The following is a 23,586-nucleotide window of genomic DNA, read 5'->3' on the forward strand; positions in this document are numbered from 1 at the left end:
TGGCGGTGACCTCTGACCTTTGACCGAGCGGGGGCGGGGGGGGGGGCACCGCTCCACCGCCTCAAGACCTCCGGTTGGGGCTGGACGGGTGGGGGGGGGGGGGGGGAACGAGGTGTGGCCCCCCCCCCGGAGAACCGGCCATTACGGCAGGGCTGCCCGTTAGCTCCGCCCCCTCCCGGGAAGGCCCAGCCCGGGGGGGTGTTACCGGCGGGGGGGGGGGGGGGGAACGGGCTGTCCCCGGGCTCCCCCCGGCTCAGAGAAGGAGAGGCCACGCTCCCGGCAGTATACAATTCATCTTTATTTACAATACCCTATAAAAATGTAAATTTAGAAATTTTATTCTCATTAACCGGAACCAAAAACTCAGCGGGGGAGGGAAGGGGTGGGGGGAAAAGCACAAAGAAAAAAAAAAAGAAAAAATAATAATAATAAATGAACTTTCCACTTGATCAGTCAGAGGGAGAAGGTGGGGGGGGGCGGGAAGCAGCCGAGGGGTGGGGGGCTGGTTAATGCTGGGGGTGGGGTGGTGTTACTGGTTGTAAAATACCTACATGTGCAAATCTCTTTGTTTTCTTTTTAAAAGCAAAAAAAAAAAAAAAAAAAAAGGGGTAAAATTAAACCGCTCCCCCCAACATTCCCGAGGAGCAGAAGAGCAGAATCCTGGGGCTGGGGGCAGGTGGGGGGGGGGTGCGTGTGGAATACCACCCCCCCCACTCCAGCCCCCCAGGGACGAGGGAAGGAGCCGACTCTCGGGAAGACAAGGCAAGTGTGTGTGCAAAAAAGAGGCGCGTGCGCTCACACGCGTGTGCGCCGGCGGGGAAGGGCAGGGATCAGACCTCGGGGCTGGATGGGGGGAGCTGGGGGAAGGAGGAGGGGGCAAAGTCATCACCCCACGGATGGGTGGGGGGGGGCTTCTCCCAGCCCTACAGCCCCCCCCTCTTCCCGTAGTGTGTGTGGGGAGAAGCAGCAGCTGTTTTGGGGGGGGCCGGGGGGGGAGAGCAGAGGGGGGTCGGGGGGGGTTTGGGCGCAGCAGGGAGACGCAGCACTTCGTGGGGGAGGGTGGGGAGCAGCCAACACCCCCCCCCCCCCCCTTCTCTGCCCCCCAGCCAGGGTTGTGGGGTGGGGGACACCGTCCTGCCAGGCCCAGGGTTGGGGGGGGGGGGTGTGTGGGGAAGCCGCCTGCCCTCCATCCATCCTCTGGAACACCGCGGGGGGGTATGCCGACGGCGGTGGCGAGGAGCCGCGGAGATTTCCTACCGGATCCCGTGCACTAAGCTGGTACCGGGAAACAACGGCGGAGGGGTCAGAGGAGTCAGCGACTCCCCTCACCCCAGGCTGCTCCGTCAGGGCCCTTCTTAGGGGAGGCTTCACCCTCCGCCCCACACCGATCCCACCCCCCTTCGCCTCTGGTTTCACCCCTTTTCTGGTGTGTGTGTCCCCCGCCTCCTCGCGTGGGAGAAGAGGGCTTGACGCTTACTGCAATTTCGTCTCCAGCAGGTTCAGCTTCTGCTGGTCGACGTAGCGAGAGAAGAGGGAGATCAGGTTCGAGGGGGTGGACACCGGCTTGGCCAAGGCCGCCTGAGGGATCCGCAGGAGCTCCCGGGTTGCCATGAGCATCAGCTCCGTCCTGCCGGAGAGCCGCACAGGAGAAAGGAGGAGTGAGAGCCGTTGGGTGCTCCGGGAGCTGGGCGTTCTCCAACTCCCCTCAGGGGACCGGGGTGCCCCTGGCTACGCACACCTCACAGCATTTTGGCACTGGAACCAAACGGGAGGCTGTGCCGTGTCCTCAAACACCGGCCTCCCTGCGGAAAAGGGTCCTGCCTGTGCTCGACAGCCTCACCGAACCCCCCGCACCGAGACACCCTGGCTGCTCCGCGGGGCCTGGCCTCCCACCGACGACGGCCTTCTCCCCCAGGGACTCGTAACGCGGCGACGTGCCACGCAGGAGCTTGCGGGAAGAGCGGTAACGCCGTATCGCACGCCTCGGGCTAAGCGAGACTCGGCAATCTCGGATCTGCTCAGGCTAAAAGTGTTCCAGCGGCTCGGCTGAGGTGACAGTTTCCCTGCACCTCTGAGGGACTGATCCCGGCACGTCCCAAGCCATATCTATCGCGTTCTGCCTCGGGCCTGCCTTTCCTTCAGCACCGTGGCTGTTTCCAGCGCTGCTGCCCAGAGACCGCAATTAAACCTCCTTCATCAACTCTACGTCCGAGTCCCTCGGACCTTGCACGGCGTAGCGTCCGACCCCGAAGGCATCGCCGCCTTCCGCCCCCCAGCCCGAGGCGCAGCCGAGGATGGGCACTCACCACTGGTTGTCCTGCATTAGCTCCGTGTTCGTGTCCGAGCTCTGCAGTTCCTCCCCGCGGCTCAAGACCAAGAACAGCAGGGACAGGCCAAACTGTGGGGAGAAAGGGAGATGTCCTGCTGGTGCTGTCACAAGCCATCGCCGGCCTCCCAACCTCATGAGGAAATACCTGCGGCAGCGGACAGGCAGGGCAGGGCAAGCTTTTCTCCCCCCACTCCTCCCCTCTGAGCATTTTTTTGGGCAGGTCTGAGAAATCACCTCCACCTCCCAATCCTCCTGGAGATGGTGGCACAAGCAGGAGGATCCCCAGCTGCCTTTGCAGGCCCCCAAGTAGGAGGAGGAGGAGGAGGAAGAGGAGGCTGTTTATGGGCCTGAGTCACAGCAGGCATTGTGGATGGCTGCGTGAGCGACAGACTGCTCCTTGCCCAGCTCGGAGGGACATCTTCACGAACCCACAGATTTCAGGGCAGGAGTCCGCAGCCCGGCGGGACAGACAAGGGAGCCGACTGTCAGGCTGCAGCGGAGTCCCAGGCCAGCTCAAACGGCTGATTAATCTGCCAGACACCCTCGTTAATCAGCAAGGGAAGGGAAGAACGCCAGGGGCTGGCAGCCTGTGGCTCCTGTGCCGTTCCGGCACCACGGCTGCATCCAGCTCTGCCATCCAGTGCCGGAAAGCTGCTGGGGAACTCAAGTTTCCCAACTATGGGGAGATATCAGGACCTGCCGGGACGGGAGGGATGAGATGGGCCCACCTGCCCCGGGGAGCAGAGCGAGGGAGAGAGGAGCACCTTGTTTTGGAGCACAGCAGTGAGGTGCAGGTTGGTGGGCGCTGGCGCGGTCGCGCTCTGAGGTAGGTTCGTTAGCTGCTGCACAAGGCTGGTGACCGTCCCCAAGGGAAGGTGGTAGAGAACGTGCGAGAAGGGCCTCAACAGGCAGGGCAGCACCTGCGGAGAGAGGAGCGGAACTGTGACAGCAGGGAGACGTGCTTTCTCGTGGCCGGCTGGCCGCTCTGGGGCCTCACGGACCCCGACAAGACGCTGCCTCGCAGCTACACAGACACCAGCAGCACCTCCGCGTTCAGGCCCCCTCACACGCTCAGCGTGGGACTTGCTAACAGCATTCCCCCACATCGGCACAGGCCCGCTTTGAATTCAAGCAAGTCTTTTTCCTTCTTAAATTGTCCTCTTTCTCAAAACAAGCTCAGATTTATTCCGCAGTTGCCTGTATTTCTGTTCCCTATATAAAAAAGATTGCAAAGGACAGCTGAGAGCACGTCCCTTGGAAGATGCTGGCCTCTGCTCTCCATCTCTGGAAGATGGAGTCTCCTGTTGTCACCCGATGAGTCAGAGATGCAGCCCTTTAGACAAGCGTTCAGCCAAAAGCTAGGTTTGTTAAACAAAGGCACCATTTATCAGAAACCCTCCTCGCTTCCTTCTCGGTGGCGCTGGGACATGCCGTGCCAGCCGGCAGGCATGGGAGACGGGCCCTGCCAGGAGCTCACGGCTCCTGCAACCTCCCCAGGCCTCTGGCAGTCTCCCAGGAGAGGCAGAAATGACCGTCCTTAAGACACACAATGCCGTTTGCCATCTTCCCCCGTGAAGGGGAGGAGATCCAGCTCCAGATCCCACGCCGAACCCCCTGCTCACAGCAAGTGAGGGGAATCCTCCCAGCCCCTGGAACCTCACCTCATCCTGAGCATCCTTCTTGATGAGGAAGGGCAGGTTCCTGGCCGTCGCCATGAGTACGTCGGCTGCTTGCTCGGGTGACAAGAAGGGGAGGATCCGGGCTACGAGGCGCTTCCCTTTCCGGATGCACATGATCTGCATGAAGTGGTCATCGCTCGGCCTGCCAAGGAGAGGAGAAAGGTGCTGAACCTCAGCAGGGAGCGTCCCAGGGAACGCCAAGCGTTCCCATGGGTACCCCACAGCCGGCCCTGCACTGGCACCAGGCAGAAAACACACCCGCCTCAAAAAACATCCCTGGAGAGGGAAAAATAACGCAGGAGCGACACCCCTAACCCTAACCTCTGCCTGTCTGATGGGCTGGGCAGGAGGACAAGGCTTGGTTCCCTGCGGGGCAGCAGAGAAGGAGCCACCGAGACCCTGTGTCCTTCCTTGCCCATCTGTTGCTGAGGCTGCAGGTCAGGCAAAAGGTGACAGACTTAAAAACAGGCACCCAGAGATGTGCCAGGACACAGAGCTCAGGGCAGACAGACACCCAACAAGCATGCAGACAGGCACTATTTGCAGCACCCGAGCTGCAAGGATGGAAGTTGTTATAGGATCATAACCACAGCAAACAATTGCATGGGGAAAATAGCAAAAAAAAAAAAAAAAAAAAAAAGTTATTTCAGCCCCTAGTTCCCAACACACCCCTGGAAGAGTCAGCCTGAGTCTTCTTCAGGAAACAGGTCTCTGGAAAGCCAGTTTCAGCAGCTGTAAGTGCCCACGGACTCTCTGAGCTCCTGACAGTGACTGAGTCGCAGACACCACCTCTGCTTACCTCTCCTGTCCGGGCGCCTTCCCCCTCAGATTGTCATACATATCACAGATCTTCTGCTTTCTCTCGCCCATCAGGGCCGGCCGCTCGCCTTCCAGGCTCAGGAGGTAGCGTCTCTCATAGTCCTCCACGTCCAGGAGGAGGCTGTATGTCTGCGGGAGAGACAGCAATCACAGCAGGGCACAGGGATCTGCGACGGGATCCGCTAGCCCTGCTCCACAGAGATCCAGGATGTGCCCCCCAGCCAGGGCCCTCCCGTCTCCTTTGCTGCTACAGGAACAGCATATTCTGGCCCAGACCACGTCAACAAAGCCTCCTTCAGACCCAGCGTGAGAGCAGTTTGGGCAGGGACCCTGCGACCCGCCAGCATCCATCCTCTTGCACAGTGGCTGCAGAGAGCTGAGGCGTTACTGCCTTGCAGCTGTGAGTCAGTAAAAGACCCTGCAAAGCCCATCCAGGCTGTTTTGGGGCAGGGTGAAGGCACGGCTGGTACCTGGCTCCAGCCTTTCCGCTCCAGGGCCCCCCCTTCTCCGGCAACCTGGATGTCCAGAGGAGTTCATTGGTACCGTGCCATGGTCTCCCTGGTCCCTCCTTTGCCCCAGCCTACCTCGTGCCCCACCACAGATCTCCGAGTCCCCCTCGAACTCACCTTCTCGATTGTGACAAGGGTCTGGCGCCTCTTGTCTCGAACCTGCTTCTCCTTCGTCTCCTGCCGGGGAAGGACAGCGAGTCAGGGCCGCGGGCAGCTCCCGCGCTGGCCTGAGTGCCAGCTGCAGAGCTGTGTCAGAGGGGAAGCAGGCCCAGAACTCACGTCATCTTCACTGCGGGAGGTTACCACCGCGTCGATCATCTTCCGGGGGTTGTTCACGCTGGAGACGGTGAGCTTCCCCAGCGAGCCCTCGAACTGCACTGCAGGAAGAGGGGAGAAGGGAAGCAAAGGGAGTCAGTCCGGGCCTGACCCCACCTCACCTGCCTTTATCTCTGGCCCAAAAGTAGCCCTGTGGCTACCTCCAAACTCCTGTCCTGGCCCAGAATGAACCACCACCCCCCTTCACCCGCAGAGGTCTGGGCCGCATAGAGGAAGGAACGCTTACCTGGCTTGTAGGTGTGCTCCAGCTTAGCCACCTGAGGTGTGATGAGTTTAGTGCGTTCCTTCTTGGGACCATCACCGTGGACTTCCTCCGCTGCTGCTAACTTCTCCAGCTTCTGGAAGTAATTCTGAGGCAGGGAAAGGAGAGTTTGAGGCCTCCGAAAAACAGCTGGCAAGAACTGATGCAACACCTGCCTCTCCCCGGCCTGTGCTCCATCCCTCGCCCATCACTTACTGGTTTTCCCAACATCAACAGCAACGTTTTAAACCACTGTTCTTCCCCCAGTACACGAGCGGATGACTGCATCCTCCTGTCTGTCATCCCTCGAGATTACAGAGATCAAGGTTCCTCCTCAGCCCTCTCTTTCTCAATACAAACAACGACAAATCTGGTCTCCCTGGAGGTTCCCAGCTCCCAGTCCTTCCCAGCGCACTCCAGTTAGCCTGCCTTGCCTTGTTCTGTTAGCACCATGCCCAGGCTGGGCAGCACGTGGCTGGGGCCTCCCACACCAGCACTCACGCGCTCTTGCCATCCGCCCTGGCCAACATTCACCTCTTTCGCAACGGCACAGCTTTGTTGACTCGTGTCCCGGTTGCGGTCGCACCAGTTCCTCTCCTTTACTGGGGATCAGCTCACTCACAGCTCCCGGAAAACCTCTGTCAGTGCAATGCCTCCCAACGGCCCCGGAGCAGACGGACCAGCTCCCACCAGAGCCCGGACAACCCGCAGCAAGCGCTCATCCCCGCTCCCACCGCGCCCCTGGCCACCGGCAGAGGACAACTGGACCGCTCTGACCCATTTCACCACACCGGTGACTGCCCTCTCTGCTCTGCCCTGCGCTTGCAGCTGCACCGACTGCTCCAGGATCTTTCTGGGTGTGCGGCTGGCTCCTCTGCACCCCCTTCATGAAGATAGGGGCCAAACCTCCCGCACAGCTGACGCCTGCCTCGGATACACTCCCAGCCACCCCACAAGCCCCGTTCAATCTCCCAAGTCAGGTGTCCTACATAGCTTGAAGCCCTCCGCAGATTTCCCCTGCCTGAAGTTGCCCTGTGTAACCTCAAACCCAGCTGAACTTTGAGCATCTACCACTGTCGGCAAGAGCTCAGCCATCACCTTGCTTCGTTTGCTCCAAATCTGGCTGGTGCTCCCTATTCTTGAACTGGAAAAGAGCAGGAGCAGACTGTCCCCATCCACCTTCTCTGCCTCATTCTTTGGACCCCATGGGCTTCACCACCACCCCCGTCAGACTAGAGTCCTCCTTATGCAGCCATTCCCTGCCCAGGGCGCTCTCCTGCATTTTCCATTTAGCGGCTTCCCCGTCTCCCATTCTGGGTGTTTTATTCTGCCACAGTCACATGCAGCTTCTGATGTAGAGGAGCTGCTCTCTTGTGATCATCTTGGGCCTTCCGCTGCACCCTCCGAATCCATGCTGCCAGCATCCCCCAACATCTCGTCACCCCTGGAGATCTCACCCAAGAACAGGAAGGCAGTTCTTCCCTTGCTGCTGCCCCCCTTCGCTTTCCTTGCTGGGGATGCTCACCCCACCCCGTCCCTCTGCCTTCCTCCTCTGGCACGTTCCCCGCAACTGGATCTAGAAACGCTGCCTCCGCTGCATCACTCTCGGCACTGGCATCCCCTTCCCACCCAACGCCCCTCGGCACAGAGGCTGCGCCGGGAAGACACCGGTCCCATTAAAGAGCTGCCCTGCCAGCAGCCACAGGCGTGGGACACGCAACGGAGCAGGCTGGGCGCTTCCCCCCTCCCCGGTACCTGGTAGTAATAGTCATCCAGGTAGGGATCAGTGCTCTGCAGCTGCATCATCTGGATCTTGGACACCCAGTCCTTCTCCCGCTGCAGCATGAGGTTGGCGTAGGGGTCTTTGCGCATCTGCTCCTGGTGGCTGCTCCGGTGGCCCCCTCGGTCCCCCACCGAGCCATTGAGGCTCCGGTGCTGGCTGGCAGGAGGCAAGAAGGGCACCCGTGAGCACACAGGAGCTACAGGAAGGGACAGAGAGCGGTGCACAGGCTAGCCCCGGCAGCACAACCCCCCCGCGGCGGAGGGGCAATGCAACCCCCCTCCACGGCGCCAGGCAGCCTCCTCTCCCGGCACTGGCACAGGGCCAGCACTTACTTTCGGTTCTGCTGCTGTCGCTGGTGCAGGAGCCGGCGATGCTGGGGGTGCAGATGGGTCGTGTCCGGTCGGAACATCTGGGGCTGTGGCCTGGGGAGAGCGGGAAGTCTCAGAGGTGGCCGCAGAGAGCGGGCAGGCAGCCGGGAGAAGGATGGCACCTACCTCAGGCTCTGCAGGTGGGATCCAGGGCCCGGTGGGTGCTGCGGCTGCGAGGGAGGTGGAGCGGGGGGAGCCCCGAAGAAGGCACGAAACCCGCTGGCCGGAGACATCATCTGCCCGACTCTGCCCTGGAGCAACTTGGGATTGACGGAGGGAAGAGGGCTCCCGACCAGGCCAGAGACCCGGGCAAACTGGCTGGGGGACATTCGGCCGGCCTGGCAGAGCAGAGAAGGCACCCAGAGTCAGCCGGGGGGGGAGATTTGGGGGCAAAGGGAAAGGCCCAGACAGGGCCGCTGCGTCTGGCACGGCCAGAAAGAGCCATGTAGAGCCAGCTCCCGCAGCCATGCAGAGAAATGCGGGACCCTGCCCGTGATGGGGGCCAGGAAAGCGCAGGAAGGGAGTGAAGGGGGCTTTACCTGGGCTCCTCCCAGCAGCTGCGCTCTCTGCAGGTGGGTGAGGACGGGAGAGACGCTGTGGGGGAACGGGTGGCCCAAGAGGGAGGAATTCTGGGGAAAGAGAAGGGAAGAGGCACCCTGGTCACAGCCGTGGCACAGCCGATGGTGGGCAGAGGTGGGTGACGGCGCAAGACGAAGCCCCAGGAAGGATGCCGTGGGCAGGCTGGGAGCCAGGCCAGGCTCCCAGGAGCAGGGCTGACCCGGGAGGACGAGGCAGATGGTCTGAACTGTGGAACTAGAGATGAGCAGCCAGCTGGCTGTGTGTGAGCGCGATGGGTCCAGCACCATCAGGACCCGGAGTTGCAGGCGGGAGGAAGGGAACTGGGTGTCAGGGGAGGTTCTGGGAAGGCTGGAAGAGCTCCCAGTGCCGGGGCGCTTGAAGGCAGTGCCAGTAAGGAGGGGTGCAAAGGGGGCTGGGTACCGGTACGTTGCAGAGCTGGTTGGGGGACATCCTCTCGCCGTAGGGAGCGGGGTAGCGCTGCTGCATGGTAGCTCGGATGTGGACAGGCTTCGGACACAGGATCTAGGAGGAGGGAAGCAGCACAGTCACCCTGTCAGCTCCCCGGGGACCAGCCTGTGCCCTCTGAGCCGTGGGCAGCGAGCGGGGCGGGGGGGAGGTACCTGCTGGTTGAAATTGGGCACGGCAGCCTGCTTGGGAGGGGTGCCGATGGGGACAGCCCGGACAGGGGGGCTCCCAATGACAGGGGACGATGAACGCCGGGGCAGCGCCCGCTCAGAGGGGTCCCGCTCTTCCTCTCGAGCTTGCGGGGGTCTCTGAGGCAGAGCATAGTCCAGCACGGACACCGACGGCATCTCCTGCAAGCGGAAGGGGAGAGCAAGCTCCCCCCAGGATAACAGTCACTGACTGGGACGGGGAGGACTGGCACTGTGTCCCCCAGGGATGTCCCCAGGATGCAACGGCCACATCCTTCCTCCTACCAGGTCTCCTCCGCATCCCGCTGCACTTCCCTGGGAGCCCCACACGACGGTGGGAGTTCCTGGGGACCCCCAGGGCCTGCCCCACCGAGCCCACGTCACTTGCCAAGACACCCGTTTGTGGTGACAGCGCTGCCTGAGCGCGGGGTGAGAACGCTTTGCATCGCCACTGCACAGGCTACGTGCACACGCTCGGTTCCCAACTCTCGTCAGCCCTGCAGAGCTGGGAGAGGGCTGGCCGCACAGCACGCTCTGCTTGCGCTTAAAAGCCTGACTCTTAATTAAACCGCAACAAAAAAAAAAATCCTCCGCCTTGAGGCACCGACATTCCCAAACCCTGACGGGAGCGCCGACATCTCTCAGACATCACCAGGGACCATGTATCAGTGATAATCCCCCCCAGTCTGGCTCTCCAGCCTCCGCAGGGGGAACAAGGGGTGATAGTCTAAGAGGGTCTACAAATGAGCCAAACCGTGGCCACCCAGACGCAGCCAGAGGCAAGCAGAACACCCCGCTGTGCCAGGCTGATCTGGAGTACAGCACATCTCACCCCGCAGCGTCCAGCTCCCTGCCATGGGGGTTTGGGGCGTCACCCGCACCCCGGTACCGTACCTGAGTTAGAAGCGGTCCCCGGATGCGCCGCAGGACGGCCGAGCTGTCCCAGATGCTGGAGTTCAGCCCTCCAGGCTGCTGGAAAACAGACAGGGAGTCAGCACGGCAATACCGGGCCCATCAGCCCTTCATCCACCCAAACCCCGCTCCCACCTGCGCGGGGACCCTGGTCTGCACAGCCTGCATAATGGCGGGATCCTCCAGCTCGCTATCGATGACCAGCCTGGTCAGCCGCTCCGCCAGCGTGTCCTCGGACTCGCCCAGCAGATCCGTCTCCTCTCCGCCGGGTCCATCCTGTTCCCTGGCAGCCACCGGTTTGTCCTCCAGTTCCGCCAGTCGCTCGTGTGCCTCCTGCCAGTCATCGTCTGCGAGGGACCCGCGGTGAGGGACGCGTTCGGGGGGGGGGGAGGGAAGGCGGGGGGTGAGGGCACAGTCCTGAGGGTTATGGGGGGGGGTGAGGGGGGGTGTCTCGCAGCGGGGTACGCGAGCGCTTACCGACAGCCCCGGCTCCGAAGGTGTCATCGTTGAACTGGTCGATATCTTCATCTTCCTCCCCCAGGGCCTGGAACGCGTCTTCATCCTCATCCAGCGGACAGTCCTCCAAGGACTGGGGAGAGCGAGGTGGCCGGGGGGGGGGGGGGTCAGCACCGGTCTCCCGGAAGCCCCCCCCCCCCCCCCCTCCTCCTCCTCCGTTCCCCAGCCCGTTATACCTCCCCGGTAATTCCCCCCCGCTCCCCGCAACTCCGTGAGCCACACCGACCTCCCCAGCACCGGGGATACGGCACACTCCCTCCTTCTCCACAGACCCCCCCCCCGCCGCCACAGCTCCGGTTCTCCCACAGGCCCTGCGGCCTCCCGCTCTACCGGAACACTCCCGGGGGGGGGGGGCCCGGCGGGACGGGGTGGGGGGGGGGGTGCGCCGGGCCGGTTCCCGGCCCGGCGCACCCCCCTCCCCACCCCGTCCCGCCGGGCCCCCCCCCCTCCTCCCTTCACTCACCTGATACCGGAACATGGCGGCGGCGGCGGCGCCCACCGCCCGCGCGCGGCCCGCTCCGGCCCCCGGGCCCCGCTGCGCATGCGCCGCCGCGGGCGCACGCGCATGACGTCACCCGCGCCCCCTCCCTCCCCTCCCCTCCGCCGGCCGGGGTAAAGGAGCGCATGCGCGGCGGTAAAGGAGTCCGGGTAGGGTGGGGCCCGGGGGGGGGCGTGGTCTGAGGTTGTCCCCCCGCCTTCTTTTTAACCTTAAAGGCGCCGCGGCGCCCTCGGGGTGTTCTTAAAGGGGCAGCGGCCCCTTTTCTCCCACGGGGGCGTGTGCGGCGTTACACGGGTCGGCACAGACTGACGAGCGCCGTTGCACGCACCCGCATGTCCCCTGCCTGCAACCGTGTCCCCCACAGACGGCTGTGTCCCCCCAGCTATGTCCCCCCATCCATAGCTGTGTCCCTGCAGCTGTGTCCCCCCAGCCGTGACCCCTGTCCCCAGCTGTGACCCATAGCCATGTCCCCCCAGCCCTGTCCCCTACGCCCAGCCACGTCCCCTATCCCCCAGTCATGCCCCCCCAATTATGTCCCCTATCCGCAGCCATGTCCCCCAGCTGTCCCCGATCCCCAGCTGTGTCCCCCCAGCTGTGACCCCCCAGCTGTGACCCATATCCATGGCCATGTCCCCAGCCATGTCCCCTATCCCCAGCCGCGTCCCCTATCCCCAGCTGTGTCCCCCAGTTGTGACCCATATCCATGGCCGTGTCCCCTGTCCCCAGCTGCGTCCCCCCGGCCGTGACCCATATCCATAGCCGTGTCCCCAACCGTGTCCCCTATCCCCAGCCATGACCTCAGCTGGGACCCCTAGCCCCAGCTGTGCCCCCCCAGCCATGTCCCCTGTCCCCAGCCGTGTCCCTATCCATACCCATGTCCCCCCAGCTGTGCACCCCAGCCATGTCCCCTGTCCCCAGCTGTCCCCCCAGCTGTGACCCCATCCACAGCCATGTCCCCTATCCTCCGCTCTGTCCCCCAGCCATGTCCCCCCATCCGTGACCCCCATCCAGAGCCATGTCCCCCATACCCAGCCATGTCCCTCATCCCCAGCCATGTCCCCCCAGCCGTGTCCCCTCTCCCCAGCCGTTCACCCATGGCAGGGGACGACACGTCGTCGTCGCGTGACCCCCGTGGGGACGAGCTTCCTCATCGCCTCCGAGCCAAGGCCACCCCACATCCGCCGCTCCGCCTCGATGCCACCTCCCGGGGTGGCCGGGGGCACCCACAACCGTCGCCTTTAACGGGACCGGTGTCCCCAGGTGTCCCAACTGAAGGGTGGCTCCACCTCGTCCCTCCCCTCGGCGCCTTCCTGCCTTCCTTGTGCTTGTCACTGGGGATTAGCAGAGGGACAGCCCAGGGCTTGGGGACAGGGACAGGGACACCCGCCACCTCGCCTGGATGTAGGAGGCCACGGCCGGCCAGGGAGGACCGAGGGCGGCATCCTCCATCCCTGCGGTGGGCGAGGACGGGGACCCCCCGGTGCCCCGCCAGCCCTTGGGGGCACCATGAAGGACCGGCTGGAGCAGCTCAAGGCGGTGAGAGACCCTCGGGGGGGGAGAGGGGACGATCGGGGGGCACCTCGTGGGGTGGGGGTCCCCAGGGTTCGCCGGGACCCTGTTCCCAGGGGGAGCTGGGTGTCACGGGGATGGGGGGGGGGTCCCTGAGACCCCACTCCATGGTTCACAGGGACATCATGGGGAGGGGGGACCCTGAGCCCCAGGTCCGTGGTGGATGGGGACGTCGCGGGGATGGATGTCACCGAGAGCCCACCCCAGGGTGGATGGGGGGGGTGATGGGAATTGGGGTCCCTGAGCCCCCACCCCACGGTGGATGGGGGCACCACGGGAATGGGGGACTCCCTGAGCCCCCACCCCACGGTGGATGGGGGTGTCATGCGAACGGGGGGCCCTGAAAGCCAGCCCCACAGCAATGGGGGTGTCAGGCAGGAGGGACTGGGGGGGGGTCAGCCCTCTGTGCCGTTTGGGGGTGGGGAGGGTATTTTGGGGGGACACCACCCCCCCCCCCAGACGAGGGCTGTTCCCCCCGTGCTGTGGGGTACAATGGGGGGACGCCAGCCCCCACCCCGGGCTGCGTGGGGCTGGGGAGTCCATCCCCTTGGGGGGGGCAGGGAGCGGATGCGGGGTGCCCGCAGGGGCCAGCACCCCATCCCGTGCCCCACGTCTCACTGTGCTCCCCGCCACCGTCACCGCTTCCTCATCCCGCGCCTGCCCTGCCGTGGGGCCCAGCTGGGCCCCCCCCTGCTCCCCGGGGGCTTCCCTGCCCCAGCGTCTTGTTCCCCCCCCGCCTCGGGTGTTGGGGGTCCCTGCAAGCCCCCCAACCTGCACCCGGGCCCCGGCGTGGGGTGGGCAGCCGTGGCAGGGAGGCTTGGTGGGGATTTAGCGGGGATTACGAAGCCATCAGATAAAACCCTTGGGAGGGAGAGAAGGGATTAATTTTATTTTTACTCTGGCGGGGGGGGGGACACACACGGGACGGGGGTCCCAGTGTCCCCAGCCAGGGCCTGCCCCCCTCCCCAGGGGGACCGCAGCTGGGCATGGGACACCCCTTGGGAGCTGAGGGGGGACAAGGGGAGGTGGAGGGGCCGGGGTTGGCACCCTGAGAAGGGACCGATTCGGGACCCCATGGGTGGGGGGGCCAGGCGCGACGCCAGGGTGATGGGCAACAGCCACCTTTGGGCCCCCCGCCGACCCCCGGCGCTACTCAGACCTGCCACGGGACGAAGGTTGGGGCCATAAAACCCTGTCCTGTCCCCGTCCCCATCCCCTCCCTCCGGCCAAGCCCAGCAATCCCTTAATTCCCCGGCCGTGCACAGCCAGATGTGAGACGAGCTCAGCCCCCCCCCCCCCCGCCACCGCCACCCGCTGCAGATGTCCCCTCCTGGGCCACCACGTCCCCACGACTGCTCCCGCCTCGTCCCCCCCTGACCCCGCAGAGCCGGGCTGGCTGGTGGCCGCCCTGGCCCCGTGGGGCGACTGTCACCCGGGGGGGGGTCCCCGGGTGCAGGCGGGGGGGGTGTCACCCCTGAGCGCTGCCCACCGTACCCCGCAGAAACAGGACGCGGACGATGACACCGAGGAGCTGGAGATCGCCGTCGACAACACGGCGTTCATGGATGAATTCTTCTCGGAGGTGAGGAGTCGGGGGGGGGATGCGGGGTTGGGGGGCACGGGGCTGCCTCCTAACCCCCCCCACCCCTCCATCCTCCCCGGCACGTCTAGATCGAGGAGACCCGGCAAAACATCGACAAGATCTCGGAGAACGTGGAGGAGGCCAAGAAGCTCTACAGCATCATCCTCTCGGCCCCCATCCCTGAGCAGAGTGAGTGCGGCGGCCACGTGTGTGTGTCCCCCTCCCAGGGTCACGCGTCCCCTTCGTGGGGACGTTCCCGCGGTGGCTTCCCCGGCTCACGCGCCGTGACCCCGCAGAGACCAAAGACGACCTGGAGCAGCTGACGGCAGAGATCAAGAAAATGGCCAACAGCGTCCGCAACAAGCTGAAGAGTGAGCGGCCGCGTCCCCACCGCCGTGTCACCCAGTCCCGCGGGTCCCCCTTCTCCCCGTGGGAAGGGTGGGGTGTGCTGGGGACACTGGGACCACGGGGTCTGGTGGGTGGGGAAGGTCCCTGACGGGCTGGGGTCCGGCTCTCGCCAGGCATGGAGAGGAACATCGAGCAGGACGAGGCACGGTCCTCCGCCGACCTCCGGATACGCAAGTCTCAGGTGAGCTCCGGTCCCTGGGACCCGCTGCCGGGGCTGTCCCCACCCAGCACCCCCAGGTCCTGAGCACCCCGTCCCACCCTGTCCCCCACGGGGCTGTAGCAACGTCTTGGGTGTCCCCAGGTCTCCCATCTCTGTCCGCTGTCCCCAGCAGCACCCCGTCCCAGATCCACCATGTCTGGGTGCTCCCAGGCTTCGTGTCCCTCTGCCCTGTCCCCAACACCCTGTCCTGTCCCCCACGGGTTGGGACATGCCATCTCCCGGGTCCCCTGCGTCTCGTGCCCCCGTCCCCAGCCCCAACACCTCGTCCTGCCCTATTTCTTGGGGCTGGGGAACGCTTGGAACGTCACTGGTCTGACTCCCTGTCCCCATCCCCAGCACTCCATCCTGTCCGCTGGGGCTGGGATGCGCCGTGCCGGGGGTGTCCCCGCTCCCACGCCCCTGCCCTAGGTCCTGTCCCCTGGGAAAACGCTCCATGGGGACACGCCATGCCCGGGGTTGTCCCACGTCCCCGTCCCCGTCCCCAGCACGGGGTCGTGTCCCCCGGGGGGCCGGAGAGGTGCCATGCCTGGGGTGTCCCACGTCCCCGTCCCCAGCACGGGGTCGTGTCCCCCGGGGGGCCGGAGAGGTGCCATGCCCGGGGCGTCCCCAGCCCCACGTCCCTGTCCCGGTCCCCAGCACTCGGTCCTGTCCCGCAAGTTCGTTGACGTCATGACCAAGTACAACGAGGCGCAGGTCGACTTCCGGGAGCGCAGCAAGGGCCGGATCCAGCGCCAGCTCGAGATCAGTGCGTGCCCCCCCCGGCCCCGCCCCCGGCAGATGTGGGCGGGGCCTCCTCCTGCTGACCCCGCCCCCTTTGGCGAAACGGGCGGAGCTAAGCCCCAAAGACCCCGCCCCCTTTGGCAAAGTGGGTGGGACCAGATCATACAGACCTCTCTCCCTTTGGTAAAGTGGGTGGGACCAGACACTAAAGACCCCACCCCTTTTGGCAAAGGGGGTGGGACCAGCCCCTACAGACCCCGCCCCCTTCGGTAAAGTGGGCGGGGTTGGGCACTCCAGACCCCGCCCCTTTTGATGGAGCGGGCGGGGCCTGTTCCCACCACTGCCCCAACGTGCCCGCAGCCGGCAAGAACACGACGGACGAGGAGCTGGAGGAGATGCTGGAGAGCGGGAACCCCTCCATCTTCACCTCGGGGGTGAGCGCCCGCCGCGCCGAGGGGCGGCCGGGGGGGACACCGGGGGCCGGGACCACCCCCCCCGCCCTGCTGACGTGTGTGTGTGTGTGTGTGTGTGTGTCCCATCCCACTCCGTTGCAGATCATGGACTCGCAGATCTCGAAGCAGGCGCTGAGCGAGATCGAGGGGCGGCACAAGGACATCGTGCGGCTGGAGAGCAGCATCAAGGAGCTCCACGACATGTTCGTCGACATTGCCATGCTGGTGGAGAACCAGGTACGGGGCTGCACAGGGACGAGCAGGGATCTGTGCAAGGGCTGCACAGGGACAAGCAGGGATCTGTGCAAGGGGTTGCACAGGAATGAGCAGGGATCTGTGCAAGGGCTGCACGGGGACGAGCAGGGATCTGTGCACAGGGTTGCACAGGGACGAGCAGGGATCTGAGCATGGGGCTGCATGGGGACAAGCAGGGATCTGTGCACGGGGTTGCACAGGGACAAGCAGGGATCTGTGCAAGGGCTGCACGGGGACGAGCAGTGATCTGTGCACGGGGACAAGCAGGGATCTGTGCAAGGGCTGCATGGGGACAAGCAGGGATCTGTGCATGAGGATGAGCAGGGACTTGTGTGGGAAGCCACCCAGGGACTGGCACACAAGGCTGCACAGGGCTCCACGGGGACACAGGGTGGCACGGAGCCACGTGGGCACCTGCATGGGGCCACGCAGGGCAGCACAGGGACCCGTGCAGGGGGACCCAGGCACGGAGCCACGTGGAGCTGGGTGGTGATCGCTGCACAGGTCCCCGTGGGGCCACCCAGCACCCGAGCCCGTGGGGGCTTGAGGGAGGGAGGCAGGGGTGGGCAAGGGTGCGCCCCACGCCGTGGTGGTCCCGGCCCCTCTCTCAGCCCCTCTCTGTCCCCCCCCATGCAATGCGAGGAGCCACTGTGTGCACCGGGGAAGGGTGAGTACCTGCGCCGTGGGTCTGTGCCACGTGCCGTGGGGCTGTGCCACGTGCCGTAGGGCCGTGCCACGTGCCGTAGGGCCGTGCCACGGGGCTGAGCCTGTCCCCTCTCCCCGTCCCCGCAGGGTGGGCTGCTGGATAACGTGGAGCAATACGTGATGCACACGGCTGAGCACGTGGAGCAGGCGAACCAGCAGACCAAGAAGGCACTCCAGTACCAGGGCCAGGCGCGCAAGGTGGGTGGGAGCCAGCACCCCCTGGTGCTCTCAGCGTCCCCCCCTCCGTCTCTCTCTGTCTCTCTCTGCCTGCGCCCCGCTGCCCCCGCGCCCCGTAGGGAGCCATGATCGACCGCATAGAGAACAACATGGACCAGTCCGTCGGTTTTGTGGAGCGGGCCGTGGCCGACACCAAAAAGGCTGTGAAGTACCAAAGTGAGGCCAGGAGGGTGAGACGGACCGACGGCCCCAGTGTCCCCCAGTGTCCCCTCCATAGCCCCCACTGTCCCAAAGGCACCCCCAGTGTCCCCCTCTGTCTTCACATCACCCAGTGCCCCCAGCGTCTCCCCATATCCTCCAGTGGCCCTGAGACCCCCTTGTCACCCCAGCCACTTCTAGTGTCCTCCAGCTACCCCCAGTGGTCCCCCAGATGACCCCAATGGCTCCCACCTGCCCCCAGTGACCCCCAGCCACCCCTCCTCCCCCCTTGTGACCTCCATGGGGTTGGCAGCACTGTCCCTCTCTGTCCCCCCGCCAGATCCAGCCCTAAGCCCCCTCCTACCCTCCTCAGGTGTGATGAGCTGGTGAGGTCTCAGCCCCTCCTGCCTTGTCGCTGGGTCTGCAGCATCTTTGGCTCTTCTGGGCTCCTCCGTGCCCACCTCTGCTCTCCAACCCCCCCCCCCCCCCCAACACAGGGCAGGCGTAACCAGCCCCCGTCTCCCCTCTCGCCCCCTCCAGAAGATGCTGATTTTGGCGGTGGTAGTGGTGCTTTTGCTGGGGATAGTTGCCCTCATCATCGGACTGTCTGTGGGGCTAAACAAGAAATAGCCTCCGAGGCGGGGGCTGTGGTCTGTAAGTGTTGGGGGGCAGGGGAGCCCCACTGCGGGGCCGGAGCACCCTGGAGGGCTCGGGGACGGTGGGCAGGCACGGACGGGCTGGCCCCGCCATCGTGCCCTGCCCGGACTGCTCTGCCTGCTGTGGGGCTCTGCGTCCCTGTGCCGGGGTCTGGCTCTCCAGTGCTTTGGTTTCTGCTGCTGCCTTTGGGGCTGGAGGTTCTGGGCTCTGGGTGCTCACCGGCCGGTGGCCTCGGGTCTGCGTTGCTGGGGCTCTGCAGAGCGTGGGGGTCTGCGTTACTCGGGGGTCTGCGTTGCTCGGAGGTCTGTGTTGCTCGGGGATCTGCAGCGCTCGGGGCTCTGTGGTGTTCAGGGGTCTGGATTTCAGCTCCGTGCTTGGCTATGTGTTCCCCATGTCAGTCTCTGCCATCTTCGCTCCCCTCCGGACCCGCAGGGTCCTGCTGCAGCCCCTCGTCCCCTTCCCCACCAGCCTCTCCGGCTGGAGGCTGACGTCTCCCCCTTTCCCTCCTCCAGATGATTCCAACTCTCCCAGTAGTGAAGTCTCCCAGCAGGACCCTCCCCGGCACCCTCCTCTCCCTGCTTCTCCTGGACCTGCTGCCCTCAGCCCCGGCACACCGGCTCCTGCCCTGGGCTCCGGCATGGCACCGCTGCCTCTGCCTCCACGGAGGGACTCCGACGCCGGAGCGTTCTCCCCCACCAGACCATCCCCTGCGGCCCTCGCTGTCCTGCCAGTCCCTGGAGTCTTCCCCTCTTGTCCTCATGTCCCCTGCGGAAAGGGGACAGGACTCAACTATTTATTTTCCCTTTGCTGATAAATCAACTCCTCCTGGTCCCCCATCTCTTGCCGGGGGGAGCGAGGAGGCTGGGGGCTATGCTGGCACCGTGGGGATGTTCCAGCCGGTGCCACGGCCCCAGCGAGAGGAGACGAGGTGCCTCGCTCTGGGCAGGCGAGGGCTGGACCCTCACCCGCACGGGCGTCCTGGGAGGACGAGGGACGGGGATACGGTCAGGACAGGGGGTTTGGTGGCACCAGCAGCTGCCGGCAGGTCTGGCCACGCTTTGCTGTCCACCGTGCCGCGGCAGACGGAGCTGCCGGGGACTCTGTCCCCTCTTGGCCTTGATGTCTGCGGTTGGTAGGTCCCCCGATGCCGACTGGCCCGGTGTTGCGGGGAGCTGGGGCTGGAGGACGCGGCGGTCACCATTATTTAATTCCCGTTAAAATAAAGATCCCTGCTGACGCCCACCCTGCGCCTCTCCTCTCTGTGCGCAATGCGATGCCGGGCCCACTGCGGGGACAAGCGGGGTGCTGGCACCCCCAGAAACCCCAAGCAGTGGGGGGCTGCCCCTGGGCTGAGCATGGCTCCAGCTCAGCTCGCGGTGGCCGTGGCATCACGGCTGGGCTAGTGGCTTTGGCTGAGGACCCGGGGTCTGGGACCGGCCCCCGTTTTCAGGTGCTGCAGTGACGCAGCCCCTTGGGGCGAAGATGTGACAGGGGAGTGTGGGGCTGGGGACACCCCCAAGCCCCACAGGCTCTGCCAGGCCGGGCCCAAACCCTCTTCCCCCCGCGGTTTTGGGTAAGTCACGGCGATGGGGACACGTCCCCACTGCGTGCTGGCGCTTGGCCGCCTGTCCCAGGGGGACACCGGCACAGCCGCGTCCCGGTGCTACACACAACCAGCTCACACCTACCCCGCTGCCTCCCCAGCCTCTGTCCCTGTCCCTTGTCCCCCCCTCCCCAACCCCGTGCCACCCGCGGCCCTGCCTCACCGCCCCTCTCTCCCCGTGCAGAAGAAGATCATGATCATGATATGCTGCATCATCCTCGCCATCATCTTGGCTGCCAGCATTGGGAGCATCTTCGCCTGAGACCCCAACCCGCTGCCCTCCAGGTGACCGGGCGCACGGCGGGAGGGTGGCAGTCGGGGTCCCCGGTGCCACCCCCACACCCAGGGCGCGGGTTCGGACCTCGGCGGGGTTGAGCCGGGTGGGATTCACCCCCCTTGGACTTGCCAGCACGTCTGTAAGGCGCCAGAAGAGACCGAGCGTCCCCAGGCAGCCACATCGGGGAGGGACGGGGACAGCCGCAGCGGTGGGAGCCGCATCCCCTTCCTCAGCAGCACCTCATCTTCCTCCCCACTGCAGGTGGCCTTTCCCCCTCCTGCCCCACCGCCCGGATGATCCCGCCTGCATCCGCCTGTGGCTCCAGCCATCGGAAAGACCCCGACCGCCGGCCCCAGGACCCACCTGCCAAGCCCTCATCCCCGGAGCCCCGAGGACATCCCTGCGCCGCAGCCCGGAGGAGTGGAGACCACCTCCCCTGCTCCCCCCTTCCCTCCCACCACCGGGCAAATGCCCCAAGGTCTCCCCTCGCTTCCCATCCTCCATTTGGCCGACGGTCAGCGGCCCCTGCGAAGAGCAGCCCCCTCCTCGGCAGCACAGAGCAGCCAAAAGTGCTGTGCTCCTCCCCGGGGCAGCGTGCAGGTGACGTAGAGGGCTCTGCCTTGCTCGGGGTGGAAGGAGGAGCCTCTCCCTTCGCTCAGAGCTCATCTGCGGCAACTTCTCTGTCTCGACGGCTCTTCGGATGTGCAGCCACCCGTGCCGGAGCCCTCCTCCTGAATAAAGAGATCACCCACGCTCTGCGTCGGGGTGTGTGTGGGGGGTCTCGGTAGTGGGAGACGAGCCCTGATGCATGCTTCACCTCCGGGATGCTCCTGGTCCCGCGTTTGCGCGTCCAAAAACCACAGCGACCGATGCAGGTTCTTGTGGGAAGGTTTAATTAAGGCAGCCCCCTCCCCAGGTGCTCGTTACAGCCTGTGTTTCAGGAAGAATTTGCCCCAGTAGCGTCCTTTTAGCTGCAGGTCATAGGGGCTGAGGTACTTGCGCATCCCCAGCATGTTGGCGGTGACGATGCGCTCGAAGGTCCAGGGATTTTGGTTGTTGAGCCTCTTCTCCTCCTCCTCCTGCCGCATCTGCTCGAGGCCGTCGCGGCTGATGGGGACGGCGGCGAAGGGCAATTTCCTGGCCACCTGGGTGAGGAAGGGTTTCACCTCCTCAAACTCGCAGTGCCCGCCTACCTCCACCACCAGCCGCCCGCTCTTCACCGCCGTCACGTAGCGGTCGATGGGGCCCTTGCCGCCCCCCATGCGATGCCCCAGGCTCTTCCGTGTCACCGGCTTAGAGGGGGCCGGCACGCGCCAGATGGCAAACATGGTCTTGGGGTCCATGCTGCGGCCGATGGTCAGGCGGATCATCTCAAAGTGGCCCCAGTGAAGGTACCCACCCCCCAAGGCCTGTGGGGGGAAGAACGAGGCACCTCAGGGACCGAGCGCTGGCCGGGCGAGGGGGACAGAGGTTTCCCTGCCCTGCCCTGCGCTGGCAGCCATCCCCTCGCACCCTTCACACGTGGTATTTTTTTGGGGGGGTGGCCACCTCACTGAGGACATCTCAAAGCTGCCTTTCCAGTTTAAGCTCGATATTATGTTCTTTATCTCCTCGCTAGGGAAACCGCAGCCCTTCCTGACAGAGGTGGCTCAGTCAATCCAGCTTTTTAGAGCTGGTTTGGCAGCGGTGCCCTCTGGTCGCTGGTTTGTTTGGAGGGCTCAGCGCCAGACGGTGGACCAGCGGTGAGGGGTCTCCAGCCTGGGGGGGTGTCCGCTCCTGCACCGTCCCCAACTCCTGCCCAAACGCAGCCCGCCGGTTCCTCTGGGCCTCACCACACCCCACCACCTCCACCACCCAGCTCTGACCAGGGAGGGGAGCAGGGCCCCCCCCCGTCCCGCTCACCAGAATCCCGTACTGCCCCTGGGTGAAGTCGGTGGCCTCCCGGGACGGGCCGCGGATGTCACGCAGCCGCCGGGGCTCTCGCCTGACCTTGGGCACCGCCGGGACCTTGTCCATGAACTTCAGCTTCGTCCTCTCCGGGAAGGTGATACCTGCCGGGGGGGGGACACAGGCCTGTGAAGGTCACCGGCCCCTGGACCCCCCGGTGCAGGGCGGGGGGGGGGGTTACAGGCGGCAGCAGACCGGGGAGGGGGGTTTCTCCCCATCTATCCCCCTTACCGCTGTAGGCTGGAGGCAACACGTACTTCTTGAGGCCCGCCCGGGGAACGGTGACACCGCCGGGACCTGGGGGACAGAATGGAGACTCGGAACGGGGTCTGGATGTACCGGGATGGCGGCGGGGGGTCCGGGAGCGGGCCCGCTTCCCGGGAGCGGCTCCGGCAGCGTTGGGACGGACACACCCGCCCCCCCTCCGGATCCCAACATCCCCCCCCCGGGTCCCAACAGCCCCCCACGGCCACCACAGCCGAGCCGGGAGTCCCGGACCCCAACGCCTCCCGGTTAACACGGGAGGGGACCCGGGTGTCCCGTTGCCAGGGCCTCCCCTCTCCGGCTCGTCCCCCCGCCGGGCTGGGGACACACACACGCTCCTCCCCGACCACCACCCACGGCAGCCAGCGGTCCCTCGGAGCGCTGCCCGGGCTCCCCTCACCTCCTCCGGCCGGCCGCGGCCGCGGGAGCCGCCATCGCCACATCGCCGCCCGGCCGGAAGTGCCTGTCGGGCGCCGCCATAAGATCCGCCCCCACGGAACCGTCCGGCGGGGGACACTTCCGGTAAAGAGGTCCACCCCTTCCGGTGCCCCCGGGAAACACGGAGGGGAACTTTAGTTCCGGGCAAGGCGGACACCCCCCCCCACACACTTCGCCGTGTCTTTCCACGACGTCGCCCCCGCTCCGCTCCCACGGTAGCGGGCAGGGGTCCCCGCCGGGCAGGACCCCCCCCCGCTCCCCCTGATGCGGGATGTTTGGCTGAGTACAATGGCGTTGCTGGTTTTTTGCCGGATTGTTCGCTGATGGGTGGGGGGTGGGGGTGCTGTATGTTGCAAAATGTGCGAGAAATTGCTTTTGGATGGCCTTGCAGTTTCTGGGCCATCCCGGACGAGCCCCCGCTGAAGAAGATAAGGACTTTAGCCCTCTTAGGTAACTTAACTTAGAAGTATCCATACGAATTATGTCAAAATGCAAGCATGGATAATAGAAGCACTAACGAGCATTCTTTAGGATAAGATGCATCAAACATGCAGAAGATCACACTGCGCAGAATCATCCGAGAAGGGTCAAGTAGCGGACGAGTGAGGAAGACTATGGAAGACCACCAGAGGACTCCTGAAGACCACCAGAGACCTTCAATGCACCTGCGTAAAGGACATTTGAATATGCTAATAGTTTCCTGGAAAACTAATGAATATGTATAACATTTCTCGGAAATCTAGTGAATATGTATGTAGAACATATACTTAACCTGCACGATTAGGCCTGACAGTGTGCACGATAGGTGGAGCGATTGCCAGGTGGAGCGATCGCCCGTGTACCCAGCGCTGCAATAAAGAATGCCTGCTTTCTAAAACTCCAAAATCGAGT

The 23,586-nt window shown here is 64.8% G+C and overlaps 3 protein-coding genes across 11 annotated transcripts; 1 reads left to right on the forward strand and 2 right to left on the reverse strand.

Annotated features, from left to right (window-relative positions):
- Positions 1–1,079: 1,079 nt before the first annotated feature.
- On the reverse strand, positions 1,080–11,322 carry PATL1 (PAT1 homolog 1, processing body mRNA decay factor). 2 transcript variants are annotated; one of them, XM_052810568.1, is made up of 19 exons: positions 11,188–11,322; positions 10,686–10,797; positions 10,344–10,555; positions 10,191–10,265; positions 9,264–9,458; positions 9,064–9,165; positions 8,604–8,693; positions 8,191–8,402; positions 8,029–8,118; positions 7,669–7,852; positions 5,899–6,022; positions 5,616–5,713; positions 5,454–5,513; positions 4,808–4,956; positions 3,991–4,150; positions 3,094–3,249; positions 2,307–2,398; positions 1,478–1,627; positions 1,080–1,275 (listed from the first exon to the last, which is right to left on the reverse strand). In XM_052810568.1, exons 1-19 carry the CDS (start codon positions 11,200–11,202, stop codon positions 1,254–1,256), a joined length of 2,298 nt encoding a protein of 765 aa, XP_052666528.1. In that variant the 5' UTR covers positions 11,203–11,322; the 3' UTR covers positions 1,080–1,253. The 2 variants fall into 2 exon arrangements, with proteins under 2 accessions (XP_052666528.1, XP_052666527.1); XM_052810567.1 differs by having other exon boundaries at positions 10,191–10,268.
- Positions 11,323–12,389: 1,067 nt separating this feature from the next.
- STX3 (syntaxin 3) lies at positions 12,390–20,804 on the forward strand. Of its 8 annotated transcripts, none has more exons than XM_052810571.1 (11): positions 12,399–12,759; positions 14,294–14,374; positions 14,464–14,563; positions 14,671–14,745; positions 14,896–14,963; positions 15,639–15,747; positions 16,083–16,156; positions 16,277–16,411; positions 17,222–17,332; positions 18,050–18,163; positions 18,679–18,861. In XM_052810571.1, the coding sequence occupies exons 1-10, from the start codon at positions 12,730–12,732 to the stop codon at positions 18,137–18,139; spliced, it is 873 nt and encodes a 290-aa protein (XP_052666531.1). In that variant the 5' UTR covers positions 12,399–12,729; the 3' UTR covers positions 18,140–18,163; positions 18,679–18,861. The 8 variants fall into 8 exon arrangements, 6 of the variants coding, with proteins under 6 accessions (XP_052666529.1, XP_052666534.1, XP_052666531.1 ...); XM_052810573.1 differs by lacking the exons at positions 18,050–18,163; positions 18,679–18,861 and adding exons at positions 19,954–20,054; positions 20,308–20,804 and having other exon boundaries at positions 12,402–12,759; XR_008238639.1 differs by lacking the exons at positions 18,050–18,163; positions 18,679–18,861 and adding exons at positions 17,072–17,096; positions 19,954–20,026 and having other exon boundaries at positions 12,405–12,759.
- Positions 20,805–20,922: 118 nt separating this feature from the next.
- MRPL16 (mitochondrial ribosomal protein L16) lies at positions 20,923–22,784 on the reverse strand. Its single transcript, XM_052810576.1, has 4 exons — positions 22,658–22,784; positions 22,225–22,290; positions 21,949–22,097; positions 20,923–21,455 (listed from the first exon to the last, which is right to left on the reverse strand). The coding sequence occupies exons 1-4, from the start codon at positions 22,698–22,700 to the stop codon at positions 20,970–20,972; spliced, it is 744 nt and encodes a 247-aa protein (XP_052666536.1). The 5' UTR covers positions 22,701–22,784; the 3' UTR covers positions 20,923–20,969.
- Between the last annotated feature and the right edge of the window lie 802 nt (positions 22,785–23,586).

This window comes from Harpia harpyja, chromosome 16 (genome assembly GCF_026419915.1).
Source record: "Harpia harpyja isolate bHarHar1 chromosome 16, bHarHar1 primary haplotype, whole genome shotgun sequence".
Classification (NCBI taxonomy): domain Eukaryota; kingdom Metazoa; phylum Chordata; class Aves; order Accipitriformes; family Accipitridae; genus Harpia; species Harpia harpyja.

Coding starts and splice junctions, on each gene's coding strand:
- PATL1 (XM_052810567.1), bottom strand. Junction 4,151..4,807: donor AAGGCGCCCGGACAGGAGAG/GTAAGCAGAGGT, acceptor TCTCCTTGGCAG/GCCGAGCGATGACCACTTCA. Junction 3,250..3,990: donor AGAAGGATGCTCAGGATGAG/GTGAGGTTCCAG, acceptor CTCTCTCCGCAG/GTGCTGCCCTGCCTGTTGAG.
- STX3 (XM_052810569.1), top strand. CDS start 12,730: ATGAAGGACCGGCTGGAGCAGCTCAAGGCG. Junction 14,375..14,463: donor TGGATGAATTCTTCTCGGAG/GTGAGGAGTCGG, acceptor CGGCACGTCTAG/ATCGAGGAGACCCGGCAAAA. Junction 14,564..14,670: donor GGCCCCCATCCCTGAGCAGA/GTGAGTGCGGCG, acceptor GTGACCCCGCAG/AGACCAAAGACGACCTGGAG.
- MRPL16 (XM_052810576.1), bottom strand. CDS start 22,700: ATGTGGCGATGGCGGCTCCCGCGGCCGCGGCCGGCCGGAGGAG. Junction 22,098..22,224: donor GTTGCCTCCAGCCTACAGCG/GTAAGGGGGATA, acceptor CCCCCCCGGCAG/GTATCACCTTCCCGGAGAGG. Junction 21,456..21,948: donor AGGGGCAGTACGGGATTCTG/GTGAGCGGGACG, acceptor TTCCCCCCACAG/GCCTTGGGGGGTGGGTACCT.